At 46.4% G+C, this 22,059-nt stretch overlaps 1 protein-coding gene and 1 long non-coding RNA gene across 3 annotated transcripts in view; one reads left to right on the top strand and one right to left on the bottom strand.

Moving 5' to 3' along the window:
* The window catches only part of LOC109316432 (nicotinamide N-methyltransferase-like), a 17,347-nt gene extending 715 nt beyond the window's left edge, over window positions 1–16,632 (top strand). Inside the window, exons 2-3 of one of the 2 annotated variants that reach the window (XR_002102839.1) lie at window positions 15,326–15,426; window positions 16,505–16,608. Coding sequence is in view for 1 of the 2 variants with exons in the window: in XM_019544508.1 (XP_019400053.1) it covers window positions 15,264–15,426; window positions 16,505–16,617 (276 nt within the window). In the remaining variant the exon portion in view is untranslated. Of the gene's footprint in view, window positions 1–15,170; window positions 15,427–16,504 lie in introns of those variants that run through there. The other variant, XM_019544508.1, reaches the window with a different exon arrangement.
* LOC109316433 lies at window positions 14,754–21,916 on the bottom strand. Its single transcript, XR_002102840.1, has 3 exons — window positions 21,482–21,916; window positions 21,294–21,385; window positions 14,754–14,764 (listed from the first exon to the last, which is right to left on the bottom strand). It is a non-coding gene; the product is annotated as an uncharacterized LOC109316433 (long non-coding RNA).
* Window positions 21,917–22,059: the final 143 nt, after the last annotated feature.

Below are 22,059 nucleotides of genomic sequence, written 5' to 3'. Positions count from 1 at the left end.
GGCCAACTAGTGGGAAACCACTGCAGAAAATTGACCAGGGTATAAAAATACACTGTTGCAGGGCTAGGCGCTCAGGATTTGAGACCATACAGTCTCCCTGCGCCTTTTACTTGAGCTCAAATAAACTCTGTCTACTTCTCCCCCCAGAGTGTTTATTTGGCGCGACGCACACCGGGCAACGAACCCAATTGTTGCCTCTGTCGGGCACCTTGTGCCAGCAACACTCCTGCCACCCCTTCTTGAAAATAGGGACCACATTGGCCCTTTTTCAGTCCTCCGGGACCTGATCTGAGTGCCATGAGTGCTCAAACAGCCGTGCTAGTGGTTCTGGTATGACACCAGCCAATTCCTTCAGTACCCTTGGATGGAGCTCATCCGGGCCTGCTGACTTGAACACATCCAGTTTATCCAAGTGAAATACCAAGTCAGCGTCAACAATTGGTAGGCTTGTGCCCCTCTGCCCATCTCAGAACCTATTAGGAGACTTATCTTGACCCCTGTTCAGGAACACCAAGGCAAAAATCTTACTGAATAGCTCAGCCTTGTCTCCCCTGTCTGTCACTAATAGCTCCTTCTTGTTCAGTAGGGGTCCTATGCTGCCCTGTGCCTTCCTTTTACTCCCTACATGTTGTCCCCCTTTCTTAATTAACCTTCCATCCTCTTCCCATCTGCTTCTCAGTCAATTATCTTCCCCTTTATACAACCCTATCTCACTCTTTTGGTATGAAAGTTACATCTCCTTAAACCTATTAACTATGTAACTTACACCAATGTACCAGTATATAAATCACTTCTGAATTTAATCCTAAAACTTAATCTGTCTCTCTCCTGCTAGTAGTCTTCCTCTGCTTGTCACTATTAAAATAGTTTGCTCTTCTTTTTTCAGTAATAGGAGCATACCACTGAATTCTTGCTTTAAAATAGGGAAAAAAAAGGCTACTCCACATTTACAGGTTCTATTAGAAATGTTTAGGGGAGGAAAATGACTTTGAAGGTTGAGTAGATGGAGATGAGAAGCAGAAGTTCTGGTTTAACAGGGCCAGAGAAGGAATATATTAAGTTTTATTGCTCCTCTTAGAAAGTTACATTCTAGTAATCTGCAAGCAGTTGAATAAATAGAGTGTAATGCTTACATAGTGTTTTCTTATTACATGATTGTAGCAAAATCACCAGTTTTTCTTTTTCTTTTCTTTTACTTCTTTAAAATACATTTCCTCAGCTTCCCCAACTATTTCTGACTTTCTTTCTGCCCTCTCTATCCCTTATAAGTGATTACAAGTAGTACTAGGTAAGCTAAGTTCTTGTATGCTATTACTGTAATAAGCCCCTTTATATATTATAAATAGTGTCCTGTTATGTTTGTATTGATTTTTACTGTTTTATATTGTATTCCTATAATTTTTTTAAATTTTATTTTTATTGTTTCATATTAATATTGTATGGTTTAGGCCCGTGTCCATAAAGTTAGCCAAAGTAATGTCAAGTTTCCATTTTGTAATGTCAAGCCTCCATCTCGTGTCCTGGGCCCTATACAATATGTTGCAGCTGTGACTCATACCTACCCCTCCTATGTAAATTAGTTCCTGAATGAATGGGAATGAATGAGGGTGCTTGAGGCATAATGCTAGCAGGCCTCTGTTGAATGACTAGTAATGACCAGACTATCAAGTCAATGACCTGATCCTTGCCTTGCATTGACTCACCCAAGAACCATAGACTTCACCCAGGAACAGAGACAAAACCAAGCATTTGAAAGATAAAGAACCTACAGAAACCAGTAACCCCACCATTGTATTCCACAAGACAATGAGGACACCTGGATCTCCACATATGCATCTGAGCAGGACTGGCCCTTGCCTAAGTATGTCCTTCCCATAGGAGACCCAGGTAGCCCACCTCTATAAAAGGGGTGGTAGAGTGTGACCTCCTTGGGACGCCCTCTCCATCTGGACCAGCACTATGCCACCTATCTACCCAGAGGCCCTGCTGGTGATCCCCCCTGGACAACACCTTGCTGGAGAAGACCCCAACTGGCCATTGAGGATCAACTCAAAGCCCAGGATAGGTAGCTATTCCCCACCTTTCTTCCTCAAGCAAAGGACCTGGACTCTGTCCCTACACACCTTGACTTCAATCACTCCACCAAGCCTTTTTCTCTCCTGCTACCATTGTGTGGGTGTGTATGTGAGTGCTTGTGTGTGTGTAGGAATGAATAACTTTGTGGGGCTGTGTAGTGTGTTGTCTGTTTAATAAACCTGTTATTTTGAAACCCCAAGTTGGGATTTTGTCTTACTGACCTCCTGAGCCTCTTCCTTGATTTTCTGGCTTTCTCCCTTGGCTCTTTCTGCCTCATTTCCAGCCCTGATCTCCCAGCTTTTTGCCCCTCCTTTCAGCCCCAGTCTCCTAGCTTTCTGCCTCTCTCTTTCCCAGCTGTTTCCTCCTTGCCACAGGGCTTTTTCTCTCACTTCCACCCTGGCCACCAGGTGACCTTGAGAAACCCTGGGGTACATTGACCCCAAGTAACCCCAAGCACCAAGTTACCCCAAACGCCCCCAGTGTTAACACACAACCACAAAAGTGCTTGTTTGTGTATGTGTACATGTGTATGTGAACTCACAGTGGTGTTTGTGTAGTTTGTGTGTGTGTGTATAATTTTGTATCATGCCCTCCTGTCTAACAGTGCAGTATTGGGATCCCGAGTGTTGATCTGGTGCATGTCAAGTCAACATGATAAATGAAATCTATCTAGGCAAATAGTTATGGCTGCTTACAGATGTGGAAAAAAACCCCAAGCTGTACTTTACTTTCAGCTCAGTGTACCCTTGAACTGAGTGCAGTGTATGCTCAGAAGAGGAATCATGTCAGTTTGACCCAGCTCACTTAGCATCTATTTAACTCACATGCTTCAGTGGGGCTTTTGGTACTTTTATCTAATAGCTGACTGAATACTAAAAAGCCCCGCTGAAGCGCATGAGCTATACACGAGTTGGGTCAAACTGATGTGATTCCTCTTCTAGTAATGTGATATTTTTCACATCTGTCACGTGATTACAGCACAAATTAGATTTTGTTTTAATTAGAAGCATTAGAATCTTGTGGTGATCTACACGGATCACTTTGAGCAGACAGACCATAGAGACTGATTGTCCCAAGACGAGGCTCTATTCCCAGCTGTCTCCGGCTGACTGTGTATCCTTGGCCAGGCACTTTGGGACCACCACTGATGTGTCTGTCAGACCCCTCACCACTATTGTACATGCTGCCACCACCACTGCCAGGTTGGCTATGCTGGTTACCTCCTGTGTCTTGGGCTGGCTTTGGTCCATGGGGAGCCCCCCAGTTTGACTCTAGCTTGTGGCCCCATGTAAATCTGATACCCTGCCTTAGAGTAATATTAGGATTGTTCCCTACAATGGATACAATTGAATTCAGCAGTAGTTGGGGACTATAGGCATTATTCAACTCCAGGTTTTTCTTGAAGAGCTGCCAGACTTGCATATATCTCTTTATTAAATCTTTTAATAAAAAAAGAAAAGCATTTACATGTCCACTTGTTCCTGCAGGTTTCACCTCTGCTAGCTTATTTTTTTGTGATAAAAACATCTTTATTAGATTTATGTTCTGAAAGAAAATAGCACAGCAATGAAAAATCACTCTTTGCTGTTAAATTTCTATCTTGGCTGTCTTGAAGTCACTGGGAGCCTTCAACAGGGCCAAGATTTCAGCAATGCCTTTTCCTTCCCTCTCTTGTTTCAATAAAGTGACCACAACTGTAGGTAATTCATTTCAATATCTGTTGGATAAACCTACTTTATCCTTCAGTGGTATATATGATTTAGTGGGATACAGTGCAGCTGTGTTCCTATCATTTATCCCATATCTATCCTGTTTTGACAGAAGAAACCAAAGCGGCAACTAGTAGGCCAAATCTTTCAAACCTTGGCCCATACAGACTCCCAAGGTATTTTGGTGATCTCTACTATGATCAAAAGCCTTGGATGTTTGCCCATACCTAAAAAATTCTTCAGCTACGTACCAAGAATCACTAAACATTTTGTTCTATAGCCCTTAGCTTCCAAATATAACATGGATATAATATTCCATCAGGAAATATACTCCCACTCCCTTTCTGCTAACCACCTTAACATCAAAAGCGGGTGGCCTTGTGAGTTATACTCTGCATAGGAAATCTTGGTCATGCTGCCTGTGCTACATTAGCTTTATTGATGGAAAAAACACTTCCTCTGGCTCATTTAAATTTCTATGACATTGTGAGAATAGGTCATTTCAGAATGACAAATATGTACAAGTCTCCTAGGTAACCCTCACCTACCCTACATTTTTCCTAAGCCCTTGCATCCCATCATCTATGATGGAGTTGTTAAATTGCCACCATGCCACCTCAGAGAACAGAAAATCAAATAGAATTGATCCTTTGGACTAGGCTTTGCTTTGTGACCCTCACATCAACCATGACCCACAGCAGTAGGGTACTTTTATTCAATGAGATGGAAACACAGAATACTTCCTTGATCCCACCTGGACTACTAGCATCAACAATCATCTGCTTCAAGCTATAAGCAGCATATTGAAGGATTTCTCACATAGTCTAGATAATCAGGTTTTATCAGAGCTGGAGTAGCCAGACCTATTGTGAGCACCAGAGGCATACTACATGGCCAGGCACCTGGGGCAGCTGCCTCTTGTAGGAGCAATGGTGAGTTTCAGTTGCCACCACATCACTGGCACAATTGTGTGGCTTCAGTGGCAGTCTGCCCCCACAAAGTTAGCAGCCAGCTGCCCTGCCCTAGTTATGCTACTCTATGGAACTACTCCAAACCAAACTGACACAGATTTACACAATCAGTTGACTACCACATTCCATATATTCTGTGCACCATTTCTCTTGAAGAAACTTATATGCTTATATACAAGAGCAGTAGTGTAACTGTGGTGAGTAGGGCAGCAGACCTGGGGCCAATTTAGAGGGGGGATCACACTGGCAGACCCCAGGGAGCTCATACTGCAACAGCAGGAGCTGTTCTCTGGCATCACTGCCCAGGGCACGAAAATACCTAGCTATGCCTAAATCAGTCCCGGAACGTTGTTCTACTCCTAAATCAAATTCCTGTATATGACATGGTTTGGCATACAGACCTACTGTACAAGGAGCCATTGATCCTACCACAGTGAATTACTATTCCTGTGAAACAGTTGTTGCATCTGTGCAACAGATGCACCAGGGGAGTGGTCTAGGTGATTATTGAAGTCTCTTTCATTCCAATGATTCTATAATTTGATTTCTAAGCTGGCGGTTCCCCAAACCAAACTAGCTCCTGGAGGTTCCTAAACAACACTCAACCTCATGGTTCAGTTGTATCACTGATGCTTTTCAAATCCTTTGTGATGACCACTTCAGCATCTACCAAGCAGATTATTTGCACATCAGCCTGGTAGTGCAGAACCAGGATCTCTAGTACCTAAAATGCTGAGGCCAGCATGCAGATCAATATCTTTCTGGATGGATATAGAATACACAGTGATTCAGAAACCTGTATCAAGAAATGACTTAGGAACATATCTATTTTCAATCAAAATATTTAGAAGAGCTGAAAAGAATATGGAAAAAAGCACAAGAAACAACTTAATCAGCTAAATCTGGTATTTAAGGGGCTGAGGTGTTGTCTGACTTGGTAAGGGTTGAAGTCTAAGGTAAAGAGTGTAGCCAAAGGCTATATAAATGGTCTAGGAATAGCCAGGGCCAAATGAAAGTGAAGGGAGAGGACCAGGGCTAGGGCCAGAGGCAAGCCAAGATCCAAAATTCAAAGGCAGAACCAGTAAAACCATGAGGCAGAAAGCAGGAATCCAGCCAAGAATAGCATCATGTTGCCTGGTTTGAGTCCTGCTGCCAAGTGTAGCCCCCAGTGTCTAGGAGCAGCAGCCAATCCCCCAAGGTAACCAATTCATGCACGGCTGTGAAACTCAACCAATCTGGTCATTGTTTCATTGGTACTAGCTGGGACAGATGCCGTTCCAAGCTGGCTGTAAGATAGACCCAAGACTCTGACACTTGTTCAGCCTGGAGAGTCAATGCACAGATACTAATAAACTCCCTCTGTGTTATTATGTTAGCAGTAGGGCTGTACAAAACAGCACTGTTTTGTTTAGATTTCCATTTCGCCATTTCAAAGGGTCAGTGTTTCATTTCACTATTTCAAAGCATGGTTCCATTTTGTTTCATCGAAACTGTTTTACTATTTTGACACTGGTTTGAAGCATTTCAATGTTTTGCTCATAGGCTATAATGGGGAATCATGAAAATGTCTATAACTTTATCATTTTTTGCCTGATTCATTTGAAAATTGCAGGGATGGTAAGTCCCTTCTGAGGACATGAAGCCTGCCTAGTTTCAAGGAGATAAGCACAGGAGTTTTTGTGAAATTGCATCTCAAACTGTTCAAAGCAAAACTCATATCACTTGCCGGAAGTAGCAGCCTGCTGTCATCCCACACGCAGATCTGGGGGCCCACTCCTCTCTGGAAGAGTCTAACACAGCTCTGCAGCCCTCCTGGGGGGGCACAGTCCCCTGGATCTGCCTGTGGGATGACAGCAGGCTGCTGCTGTTGCTAGGGCTAGTGCCAACACTGGGATCTTTCTGGCATGCAGTTGTGCTGGGCAGACTCGGGTGCTGGCTCTGGCCCCAGCTGGCAGCGGCAGCATGTTGTCTTTCACATGCTCCACAGCCAGTGTGAAGCTTTAAAAAAAAAAAAAAAAAAAGCCCTGCAGTTACCAGTTCTGGCAGCAGTGATTGGAGCCCCTGAAGACTTGTGGCAGAGCCCTGCTGTGCAGCATGGGGCAGTGGGGATTGCCTCCTGCCAGGTACCCGTGTGGCAGCTGCACCATCGCATGGGTGCATCGCAGCTCGGCTGGGTGCTGTGCACTGCCTGGGAGCTGGGGCAGATCCACCTGTCAGGCAGAGCTCCTGGTTTGATTCCCTAGATCTCTGATCTTTCCCCCAGCTCTTTCTGGGGGGTGCAGCCCCTTAATCTGCACATGGGATTTCAGCAGGCTGATGCTGCTGGCTGGGGAAATAGCCCAGAGCTGATGCCATCCCCAGCTGGCAGCTGCAGCTTACTGTCATCCTGCATCATCCAGGGGTATGCCCCCACCTCCCTGAAAGACCTAGGGGAATTGAGATGAGAGCTAGATGTCAATATCAGAGCAGTCCTTCCTCCCACTGCTTAGTTTCTGTTTAGCTGTAAGCAAGCCCAGCTTCGAAACATTTCAGAGGTTTTGAAATGTTCCAAGTACCCTCATTTCATTTTGAAGCTGTTTTGAAGCTTTTCATTTTGTTTTCTTTTTGCTGTTTTGAGCTTGAAACACGTAGAAACAGCTTCAAAATGAAACATGTGTTGGAATTTTTCACAGCCCTAGTTAGCAGTACTCTGCCTTCTGGTGTGGGTAAGCTGTTCATACACAGAGTTCGTAGACAGTCAGTTGAATCAAGGCATGTATGTAACAACAGATACTCTAAAGTCAGTACTATCCACATTTTTTCTTTCTGACCTCTTATGACAAGTTACCTTACAGAATCTGCCCTGTACAGTGCAAGATACGCCACATCTTCCCTTCGTCAAAGATGGGTGTAATCCATCACCCCACTATCTAAGCTCAGGACACCCCAACCCTTAAAATACCAGTGGAACCAGATCACAGATATCTTGCTGCTGAAGTAGGTACACTTCCAGGACAATCATTCAGCATGCAACACTGTCAAGATTAGGTAAAGATTGAGGCACAGAGGAAGCCCTACAAAGCTACCAGGACCACTGTTGAAGCTACACTTGTGACTTCTCCAGCTTCTGGAATAGTCTAAGCCAGTGTAGATGCAGAGGCACCATGTTGACTATGAAAATTACCCCCTCCTTCCTTTCAGTTCTATTCTTGGTTCTAACCATGAATGTCTGTCTGACCTTAGAAAATACATTTTGCCTCTCTGTATCTCAGTCCCTGGGCAAACAATATGTTTATACCTTATTTACTGGTGTAAAGACAAGACATAGGCAGATTGCACAAACTCTCAGAATGGATAACTTTGCTTGTGAGTCAAGGGAAGTGATTATTTTACTTTATTCAGCACTGGGCAGGACAAACCTGGAGTACAATATTCAGTTTTGGGCACCACACTTCAAGAGAGACATGAACAAATTAGAAAGAGCCTAGTGAAGAGCAACAAAATAACTAGAGGTCTGGGAAACATGTTTTACAAAGAAAAACTTGGAAGAGCTTGGCTTATTTAGTCTGGAGAAGAGAAGACTGGGGGGAGGGGGGAGTGGATCTGATAACAGCCTTTAAACACCTGAAGGGTAGTTCTGGAAAGGGTGGTGATAAACTATTCCCTTTGGCTGAAGGGGACAGAACAAGAAATAATGCTCTTCAAATACAACAAGGGATATTTATGCTGGAGATTAGGAAGATTTTTCTCATTATGAAGGTGGTTAAGCATTAGAATGGATTGTCTCGAAGGGTTGTGGAATCTCCACCCCAGGAGTTTTTAAAAGCAGCTTAGATAAACATTTGGCTGGGATGGCTTAGTTTGGGGTGAACCTGCCTTGAGCAGAGGTGCTGGCCTAAATCACTTCCTGAGGTGTTTCTAGCCTCCTAGCTCTATTCCATCGTCCCCCCTACCCTTAGGCAGCACCAGGGCTTCTGCCCTGCTTACCCATCCATCATACATACATGTACTGCTTAAAATACATTGCATATTCCAGATATATTTGAATGGAGTAACCTCCTGGGAGCAGATGGTGTAGATCAGCGGTGTCAAACTCATTTGGCTCTGTAGGCTGGCCTGGGCCCATACTCTGGCCCCAGACAGGCAGCTCATGCAGCGTGTCTTAGATCAGCCCTCCATGCTGCATGCATCACTTGCTGGCATTGGTCTGGGCCTCTTATACAGAGCCAACAGATGGTGTGGGCTGCACGTGGCACCCTGCTGGACTGGCCCTACGTACAGTTCAGGTGTGGGGCTGCTTTGTGGGCCTGATCCAGACTGGCCCTGGAGTCAGCTTGCAGGACTGGTCCAGTGGAGAGCTGCATGCAATGCATGCTCCAGACTAAGCCTCCCATGATGCAAACAGTGTACACACTGGGTCAAGTTCATGGCACACAGGGCCAGCACGGGGCATATACTGCATGTGGGGGCTGTGCTGGCTCACCCTGTGCTCTAGCTTTGGCATGCAGGGATGGTCTGAAGATCTGATCCAGCCCCAGAGCCAGCATGCAAGGATTGTCTGCCAAGGGCACCGCATGCAGTGCATGCTAGATTGGCTCCATGCACTGTATGCAACATGTGGGGTTGGTCCAGATGTGGTCCAGGAGTGGTACCTTTGACACCCCTGTTCTATATTTAACATTGCAGAGGAGATAAAGACCAAACTTCGGGTTTCATGTACTGTATTCTTATTAGCAACAATAAATAGAAACTTCATAGACTTTCATAGATTTCATAGACATTAGGGCTGGAAGGGACCTCGTAAGATCATAAGGTCCAGCTCCCTGCCCAAAGGACAGGAAGTCAGCTAGGGTCAAAGGATCCCAGCAAGATAAGCATCCAAATGTTTCTTGGAAGTGTGCAGAGCAGGTGCTTGCACCACCTCTGGGAGAGTCTGTCCCAGACCTTGGGAGCTCAGACAGTAAAGAAGTTTTTCTTATGTCCATCCTAAAATGGTCTTGCAGGAGTTTATGACCTTTGGACTTTGTCATCCCCTGGGATGCTGTGGTGAACAAGTATTCCCCCAGACCCTGATGCACACGCCTGATGTACACCCCTGATGTACTTATAGGCTGCCACCATGTCACCCCTGAGCCTGCGCTTCTCCAGGCTGAAGGGTTTCATGGCTCGTAGCCTCTCTTTAAGGTCTGTTTTCTTGTCCTCTGGTCATGTGCGTGACTCTCCTCTGGACTCTTTCAAGTTTCTCCACATCCTTCCTAAATTGTGAAGCCCAGACATCCTGTGTCTTGCTCGAGATGCATTGGTAGATGCAAGCCAGAGTTTTGTTCACTTTGCCAACTGCAGCATTGGTGGCTCTTATTCATCTTGTGGTCAATCATGACCACCCAAGTCCAGCTCCCTGCCTTTATCGGTCATGGTGATAGCGAGTGTAGCACCGCCAAGTCTATAAGTGTAATGCGGACTTTTATTCCTGAGGTGGAGCACCTTGCATTTCTCCATATTGAATACCATCAGGTTTTAATCCACCCACCTTACAAGCCTATCAAGGTCAACCTGGATCACCAGCCTATCCTCAAGTGTGGACACTCTTCCCCAAAGTTTGGTGCCATCAGCAAACTTGGCCAGTCCACTTTTGACACCAGTGTCCAGATGGTTTACGAAGGCTTTATTCTTGAACTTGGCTCTGCTTTGCAATGTTTTTGAATCTCATCTTCCTGTCCCCACCTTTCTTTCCTTCTTCTCCACAGAGGCTCTCCAGTACACTGCTACCCTGAATTGGACCTGATAGTACCCATCTACTAATGAGTCAGAGGAAAGAGCTGAATATTTAAGTATTATTCTGCCACCTAATGTTGGGTAGCTCAGGAAATGAGCCCTGATTTCCTATGCAGAGCCCTAGGAAGTCACACCATGTTACACCCCAGTTAATCAAAAACCAATTTGTTTAAGTACTAGCAGTCACTCAGGGAAATTTTCATATCAAGGTTTCTGCTTCAGCACTTACTTACCTACCTAAAAGAGTACTATTATGATTTGTTTAAATTCAAAAACATATAAAATATATGCTACCACCCTAAGTTAAAATTATTTACTTTAACAGCAATGCAGTGTGTAGGAATGGGGTAATATTCCTTTAAATAGTTTGTGAGCTCACTAGGTGGCACTCACTGTCTTCTGTGCATCATAAGCTACTGGAACTGCACAAGGGCAGCCATATGTAACCTGTACTTATGCAAGTAACATGTTATATAGACAGTTATTTCGAACCTGCTGTGCCCAAGAAGTTTGTTTGCATTGCATCTGTTGCATATAGAACAAAAGATGTATAACATTAATTTTTGTATCGAATCATAGACAATTCCAACCCACATAGGTACAGGATCCAATGAGGAGGGCTGGGTCTTCTCGGTGTTGCTGTAAAAGAAATAATTTATATTCACAATCATAAAGCAAAGCAAATGTTTCTAGAGTAATGAACATATGAAAGCAAGGGATTAGAATGGTAATTGCCTGGAAAACATAAGCATGATTGATGCTTCAGATGAATAATCTAATTTACAGCTTCTGGGTTTTAAGTATCCAATAGCTTACACTGATTTTTGTATCCGTCCTTTCCCTTTCCTTCCCCCACAATTGCAACTGCATTGGGAATTTCATTTGTCAGAGCATCCAAGGCAGACTTACTGCCTGACAAACACCTCTACCTTTAGAAAAAGAGCACTGACAACTTTAAAAATTGTAAGGAGTCCAGACTCTGCTTTGAGTCTCATGTTTAAAATGAAGCCCCAAAAGTGGTGAAACTAAAATTGTGCAACAACTAGAATTTTGCTCTTTTTTTTTGCATTTTTTTTTCCTTTTTCCTTTTCCTTTTCTTATCCTTTCTGTCTTTTTTCCATGTTTTCTTGTTTGGTGGGAATAAGAATGAAAAATCAGAAATGAAAAATTTTCATTGGGAAGGGAAATTTCATAACATTAAGACACTTTTTTTTGTCAAGCTCCAACCTGTCTAGGTACTTGAGGAGCTTGAAAGCTGGCTTCCTGGATGCCTCTTTGTCTCCTTGAATAGTAGACAAAGCCAAAGATCCAATGAGGCACAGAGCTGGGTAGACCAGGGACTTGGAAGCTGGCAGCCTCACAGTCCACCAGATGGGGAGCAAGAGCCCCGATGAGGCCAGGGGGCTAGGAAGGAAATCTGTCTTAAATTACATGACAGTGGTTGCAACACTGTGAGATGCTGACTGTGCAATCATTATTGTGTAGATATTTATTACTTGTCTAAACAAGTACTAAATGACTTCGGAGTAACCAGAGTTACTGTGCAACAGCATCACTGAATGGCTGTTAGGTGACACTGACTGTGCAGTAGCTCATTACTGTTGCACAGTAGTATGGCATCATGCTTCCTGCCACGCAACGCTACTGCATAATAGGAAGCGCAGTCAGAGTCTCATGTAGAGGCAGCCAGTGTCACAAACACACCAAGCAAGTGTGAGAATACATTAAATACTTTCGTCCCTCTGTGCCTGATGGAAATGATAAAATAATTGGGTAAAAATGGTTTTGAGTCCATCAAACTTGTTAGAATGTAGCTTTATTTTTACCAGGAGTTTATATGGCTACTCAAATTTCAGCCTGGCCATAAACTCTCTTTATGTGGAATTATTATTGGATATATTTTAAACCTCAAAATGTTGGCTGTGAACAGACAGTAACAATTTGGTCTGGCACTGAAAGGTGTTGCTACTGCCACCTCTACATTTTTGGACCTTCAGATTTAATATCCTATCAATGTTAACAGCTTCTTTCAGGCAAACCACACAAATGAAGCATTCTTTTGATTCCTTTAAAAGAAGAAGAATACATCACATTCCACATAATTAATTTTGGCTACAGCTCTAAGAAATCTATTGCCTTTAAGAGAAAGAGGCATCCAGAGCCATATGGCTTGACATAACCCCACTTTTTACCTTTTTCAACCTTGGATTTACAGCATTCATTTCTTGGCAGCCACTTTAGGACCTAAGGTAGGAAGAGGCATAAAGAACAGATTCTAGTTGTGGATAAGGAATAAAAGTTGGAAATATGAGTTGTGATTTCCTATTGACTTAGGTTAGGGATAGATGCAGAATTTGTACCAGCAGAAGAGCAAGCATGACCATCAAAAGGTGCCTTAGAAATTAGGACCAATTATGTTTTGATAATGATAAGGATAATTATCATTATGATAAATTTCTGCTTGCTTCTCCCTTTGAGGGAGAAGTAGAAATTATTATTAATTATATTTACTATTATTATTTAATATATATATTGTAGTGATGCCTGGAGGCTGACCAAGTTGTATTGAGCCTTTTACATTCATAATATCATACAACATTAGGCACTGTTCAAAGAGGCAACCCTTCTCCCAAAGTTCTCCTCATCTAGGATCTAACCTTTTTGGGGGGGAGGAGGTAAACAATATATTTACATGCCATAGATATCTGTGCTTCATACAGAATTGCTTTCAATTTAGGTCCGTGATCAAATTGACTGGTTGTTTAGCAAGTCAATGTCATTAAATCCAATTGTCATGTTTAGCTTATGCTAAATTTAGTCTCTGCTTTGTAATCTGTGATGTAAAAGTAACCAACAAAAATGAAGATACAGGCAGCCCCCAATTAGTGCTCTTAATTGGTTCCCGAAAAAAACAAGCATTAAGTGGAAATAGCATTAAGCAAAACCGAAAGTTTTTGACAAATCACAATGGTGATCATGAGTGTTATAAGAAAACTCGCTGAGTGCTGAGTGGAATCAGGTATGAATGTAAAATGAGCATTATAGCAAAATAGTGTGTAACAGGCTGCCAATGTGGGCTCACCAGATTGGCTTGAGATACTTACTCTGGGCTAGAAACAGTGCCAGTGAACTCTGAGCAACCGCAAGTGTGGAGCAGGGGAGCCCTGCCTTGTGGAAAAGGAGAAACCAATCTAAAGAACGGGTTTTCAATCCCCTCATCTGCATGAAAGGGGGATGCCAGAGTGGTGGGCCAGTCACCCTGAGCCCTGGTTGTCCAGTTTGCAAGCCAGGGAGGGACTGCCGGAGGGGATAAAAGTAGAAGCCGAACTGGTGTGGGGGGCTGCTGACAGTGACTCTGGGGAGTGACGCAGGAGGCCCGGGAAGAGCTGGGGTGAGCTGACCCAGCAGAGGGAGCAGGGTTCCCCCTGAAGAGCCTCACAGGCCCTGGGAGAAGAAGGCAGCAGCAGTCAGCCTTGCCTCCAGCCCTGCAGCAGGAAGGGAGCAGCGGCCCTCTCGCTGCTGACAGACAAAACTCATGACATGGGTGCTTGTGCAGCTGGGTCTGTCTTGGGGCAGTTGATTGTCTGTATTGATTATTTCCTCTCCTTAGTCTGTGGTTTTGTAGGTGTTAATTGATGCTAATTAACTGATTACATTAGCTAGCAACTGTGTATTGAGCTGGTTCCTGAGTGAATCATGATTGGTAACTGGTAACATAGTAGCTTAGCAGCCAGGTCTGTAGTAGTTTCCACCCCCACCCCCACTCCAAGACAGACACAGTCAGTAGCACAAGCACCCATGGCACGAGTTTTGCCTGTCAGCAGCCAGAGGTGCAGGGCCCCAGAACCCCTGCACTGATCTTCTCAACAGCTGGCAGGCTTTGTGGCTGCAGCAGGGGCTACCTTCCCTGCAGTTTTCATCCTGCTGCGCCTTAACACACAGGCTCATCTATGTCACGAGTTTTGCCTTTCAGCAGCTTGAGGTGCAGTTCCTCCCAAGTCCCTGCACTGATCTTCTTGAAACTTGGCAGGCTTCATGATCTCAGCAGAGGTTACACTCCGTGCAAGTTTCATCCAAATCAGACAAAAAAGAACAAGGTTATAGATATTTCATTGATTCCCCATTATACCCTATGGCCGGATCTCCGAGGCAGCTCCAAAGCTTTTCCAAAGTGCTTCAGAAAGCCTAACAAAGCCAGTGCTTTGATCCGGACATGTTGCTTCGGATGTCAAAGTGTCCAAAGCTTCTCCAGATCTGAAGCACTGTCCGAAGCCTTGCACAGCCCTACTGAGGAGCATTGCCCAGGATGAAGTGCACCTTCATGAAGCTTCACTTTCTGCTCTGAATCATGCATGCCCCTATTCAGTACAATATGCAAAATAATTGTGCAAAGAGGCATCTTTCACTTCTTAGTACAATGGAGCTGGAAACCGTGGCCAGTTTGGAGGGGATCTTGATTGTGCCCCCTTCTAATTTTTTGCCTACCTCATGAGTTGTTGGTGGGTTCAAGAGAAGAGCTGTAGCCGGCTTCCAGGAACAAGTTAGTTTATTAATAATTAAATAAAGGACAGGGAGGCAGATGGGAACCAACTGTGACACAGAAGAAAGTGGAGGCAGAGCCCTGGCTCCGAACAAACCTCCCAGTGCCCGCGTGAGCCAAGCAGCGTGATTTGACATTACAAGCTTTTTCAAGGGCCTTATCCCCCAAGTGCTCTAACCCCAGGTGCCCAGGGGGAGAGGAACACATTCCAGCATGATAGACACATCTGCAAACTTCACAGAGGAGGAAGTCTACCAGGTACATTTCAACTTTAGAGACTACTTGGAAACATGGTACAACTTTGGCAGAGTCTTTTCCATTAAGAACAGTCTTATGACATCAGTCCTGAGAAACCTGCAAGAGGTGTTCTCTGCAGGTGAGTCCACAGTGCTATGCCCTGCAGGGATCCCTTTCCAAGGATAGGACTAAAAGGTCTATCACGTTGCCTTTGCTCTGTGCTGCAACATGATCTCTAAAGGGGAATTTCAGGCTTTCTGACAATAGGGTGGACCCTGGGGCAGGGATATTGCTTTTGCAATGCCAGGGAATGTCTGACCAATACAAATGACAAGGGACAAAACCACTGTCTAGGTAGTGAGCAGCTGTAGGGCTAAGATGGAGCAGCTTTCTGCATCGCTGTGTCACACACTGTCGGCTCCTCTCTGGAGCCAGGGGCAGTAGGTAAAGTCTGCCACCCACCATGTGAATATGTTTGCAAGAGTTTTGGCTACTGAGTTTCCTCACCCAGGTACACGTGGGTGCCAGTCTCTGTTCAATCAAGGTGGAGGCTGGACTAGCAGGTGGTTTTGAGGCGCACGTGGCACTGGTAGACCTGGAGCTGGGGAGCGTGAGGCCAGAGACTGGGGAGAGGTGGGATTGTGGGCCTGCACCTCGGGACTTGTGCAAGGGAAGTAGCACAGGTGCTCAAGACAGGTTTTTTGGGACCAGGAGGTTGGGCTCAGGAAAATAGTTCACTCATGATTCCCATTCAGCATGCAGGAAGGAGAAAGATTCATGGACTTCTCCAAAGCCTTTGAAAGGGCTGCAGTACCCTGCATTTCTGCTGTGGGCTTGAGCCAGAGGAGCCCAGGTCCTGGCCGTGTGAACACTGGGTTGGGTTGCTGGTGCACTGTGAGGAGATACCAGCCAGTGCATCACCCGCCTGAGGCAGCAATTTTTTTTTTTTGCAAAAATATTTATTTTTCTCTATATAATAAATATCTATATCTAAATATCTATATCTATATATATAACTGCACCCCCAACACTCTGCTAACTGGGCCTTGTGGTTCACTTGGCAGCTCAAAGCACACTAAAAAACAGTTACACAGTTCGCACTGTGCAATTGCACGAGGCAGCAATTAGGAAGAAGCACCCGCAGCCAGCACAACCCCAAGACAGGGTTGAGTGTTTCCTGTGCTAGGGTCATGATGCTCTTCCCTGTTCCAATGCAGGTGATGTGAAGGGTGACACCCTGATAGATATTGGCAGTACCCCCACCATTTACCAGCTCCTTTCTGCCTGTAAGAAGTTTAACGAGATCATCATTTCAGACTATACGAATTAGAACCACCAGGAGCTGGAGAAGTGGCTGATGAAGGAGCCAAGAGTGTTTGACTTGACCCTGTCGGTGAAATATGTGTGCGAGCTGGAAGAACAGAAGTAGGAGCCTGGCTGCTGGCACCCACTAAGGCAGAAGGGGCATTTCCCTCCCTCTCCTGGAGGGGACGAGGGTTTGTGGTGGCCTGCAAGTTGAAACCGTAATGACACACTTCCTAGGGCACCAGTCAGAGCAGAAGTGTGATGGATATAGGAGGAATTTTTAATATAGGAACCAAAAAAAGCACTTCTGGGAGGAAATACAGCACCATGGCTTCACTATGCTAGGCTCTGTAGTGAGGCACAATAGCCAGGCTGGCCGGGCCCCACACACTGGCTTAACCTCTGAGGGTCACCATATTGCAACAAAGTAGTTTTGGATATCTGTCTTGGGCAGAAAGCAGGGCAGGGTGGCACCTTGGACACCATCTGATTCAGAGAGGCATGGACATTAGTGTGCAGAAACCTGCTTCCTTTATTAGATCCTGCAATCTGCCTACTATTGCATTGCACCATGTACTGTGCACCACTGGCACTAGGTGAATGAGGCAATGCAAACAGTTCATGGTATGACAACTGTCAGGTCTGTACGCAGCGACTGCAGGAGTTCATCCCTCCAGGCACAAGGAGCAATGGTCTCAAGTTGCAGCAAGGGAAACTGAGGTTAGATATTAGCAAGGACTTTTTCATTAGGATGGTGGTAAAGCACTGAACAGGTTACCCAGAGAGGTGGTGGCATCTCCATCCTTGGAGAGACCCAGCTAGACAAAGCCTAGGTTGGGATGATAGAGTATAGTCTTGCGTTGAGCAGAGGGTTGAACTGAGGACCCTTTCAGCCCTCATTTTCTATTATTTGAATTAGCACCTTCTTCCTAGCAGAGGGGACCTCGTGGTTATCACTCAGGCTGTGCCGATACTGTAATCCAAGGTTGGTGCAGAGCCACTCAAGGTGCTTTTAATCCAGCCCTTTGGTCCTGGCAGCATGTTACTGTCTCCGCCTCCTGTCTGGTTCCTGGCCTCTTACAGGAGCAAATTCCACAGCCAGATTGTGCACCGTGTGGGAACAGCATCCCATTTTGTCCATTTTAATGCTCTGCCTTCTGGTTTCATTGAATGGCCTCCTGTTTCTCTGTACATGAGCCCCCAGGCAGGCAGGTAACCCAACAGTATCACTCACTAGACATTTCTTCCCAAGGAAAAGTGGGCTGAGAAGGAAGAGAAACTGAGGAAGAAAGTGAAGCAGGTTCTGAAATGTGATGTGAGGAAACCCAACCCTCTGGTCCCCGTGACGCTGCCCACGGCTGACTGCCTGCTCTCCATTCTGTGTTTGGAAGCTATGCACCTTTTGTGCTGCCGTGAAGAACATCAGCTCTCTGGTGAAGCCGGGGGGGACACCTGGTATTAAATGCAGTTCTGAAAGGGACCTCCTACTTGGTTAGGCAGCGCAACTTCTCCTGCCTGGGCCTGGACCAGGAGTCAGTGGAGACAGCTGTAAGAGATGCTGGGTGTGTCATTGAGCACATCCAAGGGGATCCAGAACCTGCTCCCAAAACCATCTCAGATTATACTGACCTGATCAGTCTGGTGGCATGCAAGCAGCAGGCTGCATGAGGCTGGTAAGAAATGAGCAGGAATGAGGTAGGGAGCAGGGGACAGAGGCTGTTTAGAGCCTAGCTTGCAGGTCACTGGGTAGCACTGTGCCCCTTAGTTCCCTGTCCAGAGGGTGGAGATGGTGTGACCAGCTCCCCCAGTCAGCTGTGTTGTGCCCAGTGCTGTGTCAATGCCTCAACTGCACAGCTCTTGAAGAGAACGAGCAGCTGCTGTCGCCCCTGCACCATGGGGGAGATGGACCTGGAGACAAGGGGTGATGCAGGGCACTCGTCCTGGGATGCCTGCTGTTTAGGCTGAGCCAGGGCAGCAGCACAGCTGAGGGGACAGTCAAGGGCACCACGCTGGGGTTACCCCATGCAGACACACACTCACAGCATGATGTGGCTGCTTGCAGCTCTGTTAAGCCCTGCTGACTTGCCTTGAGCCAAGAACATCCTGGCCCTGAGATGGTGCCATGTGACTGCCCCTGTCTATGTTAAATGCCCCGGCTACAAACCAACCCCCCTGTTAATGCCAGTATGGTAGGGGCCAGACAAAGAGGGGAGGGTCTTGTCCTGCACTGCCTGGGGTGGTCATGCTATTCCCTGCCCAGACCAAGGCCCCTGGGGCTGTTGGTTGCACTTTATGCCTGGCAGGCAGGGGCATGGGAGTGCAGCAGAGACAATCTCTGTCTGGATGTTGACCCAGGACCAGGTTCTCCAAGATCCTGACATTAACCTTTCTTGCAGGTCACTGTATACAGGCATGGCCACTTGCACCCTCTGGAAAATGCTCTCCCTTTTCCCCAATATCTCCCATCCCATCTCTCATACCACGATACCCAATGAGGATCATTGCCCAGAATGACTCTCACCTGGTTAAAGCAGGTCTGCTCCGAATCAGGCCCAGAAAATATTCTTATCTGCTATCACGTGGAAATTGCTCTAGGAAAGTGGCATCCTCCACCACTAAATACAATAGAGCTGGAAACCTTGGCCAGTTTGTGAGGGTTTATTTTATGATTCCCCCAATTTTTTAACTTGTTTTCTGCCTCCTGTGCTGTTGGTGGGTCCAGCAGAGGAGCTGTTGTGGGGTTGCAGGGAGAGGGTAACTTCATTGATGAATGCAGCAAAGGAGAGGCAGGGAAGTGTGAGTCAACACTAATGCAGAACCCCTTGAAGCCCATGCTCCTAACTGAAGCCAGCTCTATCCAACTAGCATGGGTACAAACCTCTGAAAGAGCCACTATCCCTTTCTGGCTCTGACCCCAAGTGTCCTGCTTGGCATGATGCAAACCCAGAGTTAGCTACCAACTGTTGAGTACCCCAGCACACTCTCCTTCCTCCTGCTGTGCATCCCCTAGATCCAAACTGCAGCTCATCCAAAACCAACAATTGCTACAAGCCCTTCTTCCGCTCAGTGCACAGGATTGGACTCAGGGGCAAAGCTCACCCCAGTGTCAGGGTGCAGCTGAGCCTGGTTCTGGGGGGCTCGTACGAGCCCTGCCTCTTAAGACTTCAGTGACACTGGTCCTGACCTGGAGCCTCTCCAGTGTCAATGTCTCACCTGGCCGCTGCTGGGTCACAGCTTGGCCTGAGCCCCCAAATTGGCACACCCCACAGCTCCTGCCTGTGGCACTGGTAGACCACTCAGCACTGATGGGTTGCACTGGGCTGTGAATGCTTGCAGCAGAGATTGGGGCTCCTGGCTTGTAGCACTGTGGCTGGACCTGCACCCCTCACCCTCGGCAAGAGCAGGAGGCTCTCTGAGCCCAGCTGGACTAGTAGCCACCCACAGCTTTGGTGTTGGAAGGTGCTGAGCTTGGGGGAGTTGTGAACTCTGCACTGGCAGAGACCCATGCATCTCTAGGCCACTTCCTTGCCCAACATCCCCACTCCAATAGCCCTCAGCCCCAGTGCTCCTAAAAGGGGACAGAGCACCCTGTTACACTTTCACCTCTTCAATACCCCGTGCATCCAGTCCTTGGGAATGTTGCAGAAGCAGTTTTCCAAGGTAACAGCACTGAACAGCTCCCTGCCTCAGTCCCTTCTTGTCCTTAAGGAAACACATCCCAAAACGGATATGGTGGGAGTTGCTGCTGCACTACCCCCATCCCTCAGAGCCAGGACTGATCATGCCCCAAATGCATGTCATAGATGTGGAGCATGCTCAAAGCAGCGGCTGGACCCACAAGGGCCCTAGACACCGCCGGTGCCTGCCTAGCAGCTGTGTCTCTGCTGTATCATCCTACGACGTCATAATCCAAACCCAACTGATTAGTTGGTAGATCAGTGACAGCTTGGACCTTGTTCCTTAAGATACATCCTCAGGTCCATTTTATTTTATATTAAAAAGCACCCACACCATGCCATTAGAAATAGCAAGACTTGTATTCAAGGCAATCAGACAAGAAGGTCTGAAACAACTAGACCAAAAAAAACACCAAGAAGCTCACAAAGTTTCCTGAGCATTTTCTTTTTATTAAGACTATTTTTTTCTTTTGAGGCAAGGGACAGCTGACCTTCAACAGGTTGCACCCAAGCACCACAACTACACTGTACCTTATTTTTTGTTTCCTCAAATAAATCAGGAGTGATTTCCTACAGTGCATTAACAGTTGTAAATTGGTGACTAGGCATCACCTACTCTGTTATTTTACCATTTGTAAATCAGAACAGGAAATATTTGCATTCAATAAGTAAGAACACAAATCAGATCAGTAGACAGAATGAAGATTTATTCCTCCAGGCAGCTCTCAATATGCAAGGATAATGGCCAAGTCTTCTCAATGTAGGAGAGCACCAGCCACAAGGTGAAAGTTTTTTATACCGTTTATTGTTCAACTGTGCACATCCCTTTTCAGCCCTGCCATGAAGGGTTCCTGGAGCCTCCCTGTAATCCCTAGGTAACCCCTCTGCCCAACCGCACAAAGTAGCCTAAGACTTGGAGAAAGTAGAACAGGAGACCTGTGCCTTGCTTATAAGCCGGGAGACCCAGGACCTCCTGGCACTACAAGCCTTCCATGGCTCACATACCCCTAGTCTTTACCCAAACTCTCTTACCTTTGTCTCCTGGTGGGCTGGCACAGTTTTCTGCCCTGGTTTTGGTTAACTCCCATTTGTCTGTTGTCTTCTCTGCTTCTTCCTCTGGAGGCAAAAAGAACAAGACAGAAATGGGATGCAAGTCAGTACGATGGAAGATGGGTCTGCAGGCCCCAACTTCGCTGCCTCCTTTATCCTTACCTGGACCTGTGGCCACTGTCCTCTGTCTGCGGAAGCAGGGGAGGGCAGACATCTGTGGTCTTGGCTGCCGACATCTGGGCCAGCCAGAAGCAGAGTGCAAGGGGCCAGGACTCTGGACAGAAGTGCTAGGGCAGCACCATGAAGGTGACCACAAACATCAGCAATCTTGTTTACAGGGTGGTGCTCCCTGCACACAGCTGGCTGCTGGGGCATGAAGCCCAGAGAGAAAACCTGTAAAACCCTAAATGCCAGTTGACGGGTGCCTCAGGCAATCTCAATCAGGGCTCAAAGCAGCTCCATGTCCGGGGACACAAGGGCCATGACTTCAGCCTCCCATCTTGGCTGCCACAAAGCCCAAAGGGCTAAATGAGGCCTCCTCCCCCAAGGTCAGATAGGGTCGGGGCACAACCCTGTTTACAGGGTGCGAGGGGAGACTATCTAGTGCTGGCCACGGGTGATGACCTGGTGAGGGGGCTGCGGGTGCTCGACCACCTGGGCGACAGCGATCATCGCCTGCTGTAATTCACCATTCAGCGCAAGGTGGCAAAGGCATGCAGTAAGGCAGCGGCCCTAGATTT

This window comes from Crocodylus porosus, unplaced genomic scaffold, assembly GCF_001723895.1.
Source record: "Crocodylus porosus isolate Cpor-Errol unplaced genomic scaffold, CroPor_comp1, whole genome shotgun sequence".
Classification (NCBI taxonomy): domain Eukaryota; kingdom Metazoa; phylum Chordata; order Crocodylia; family Crocodylidae; genus Crocodylus; species Crocodylus porosus.
The sequence above is the reverse complement of the archived record's forward strand: the minus strand, read 5'-3'. Positions and strand labels throughout refer to the sequence as shown.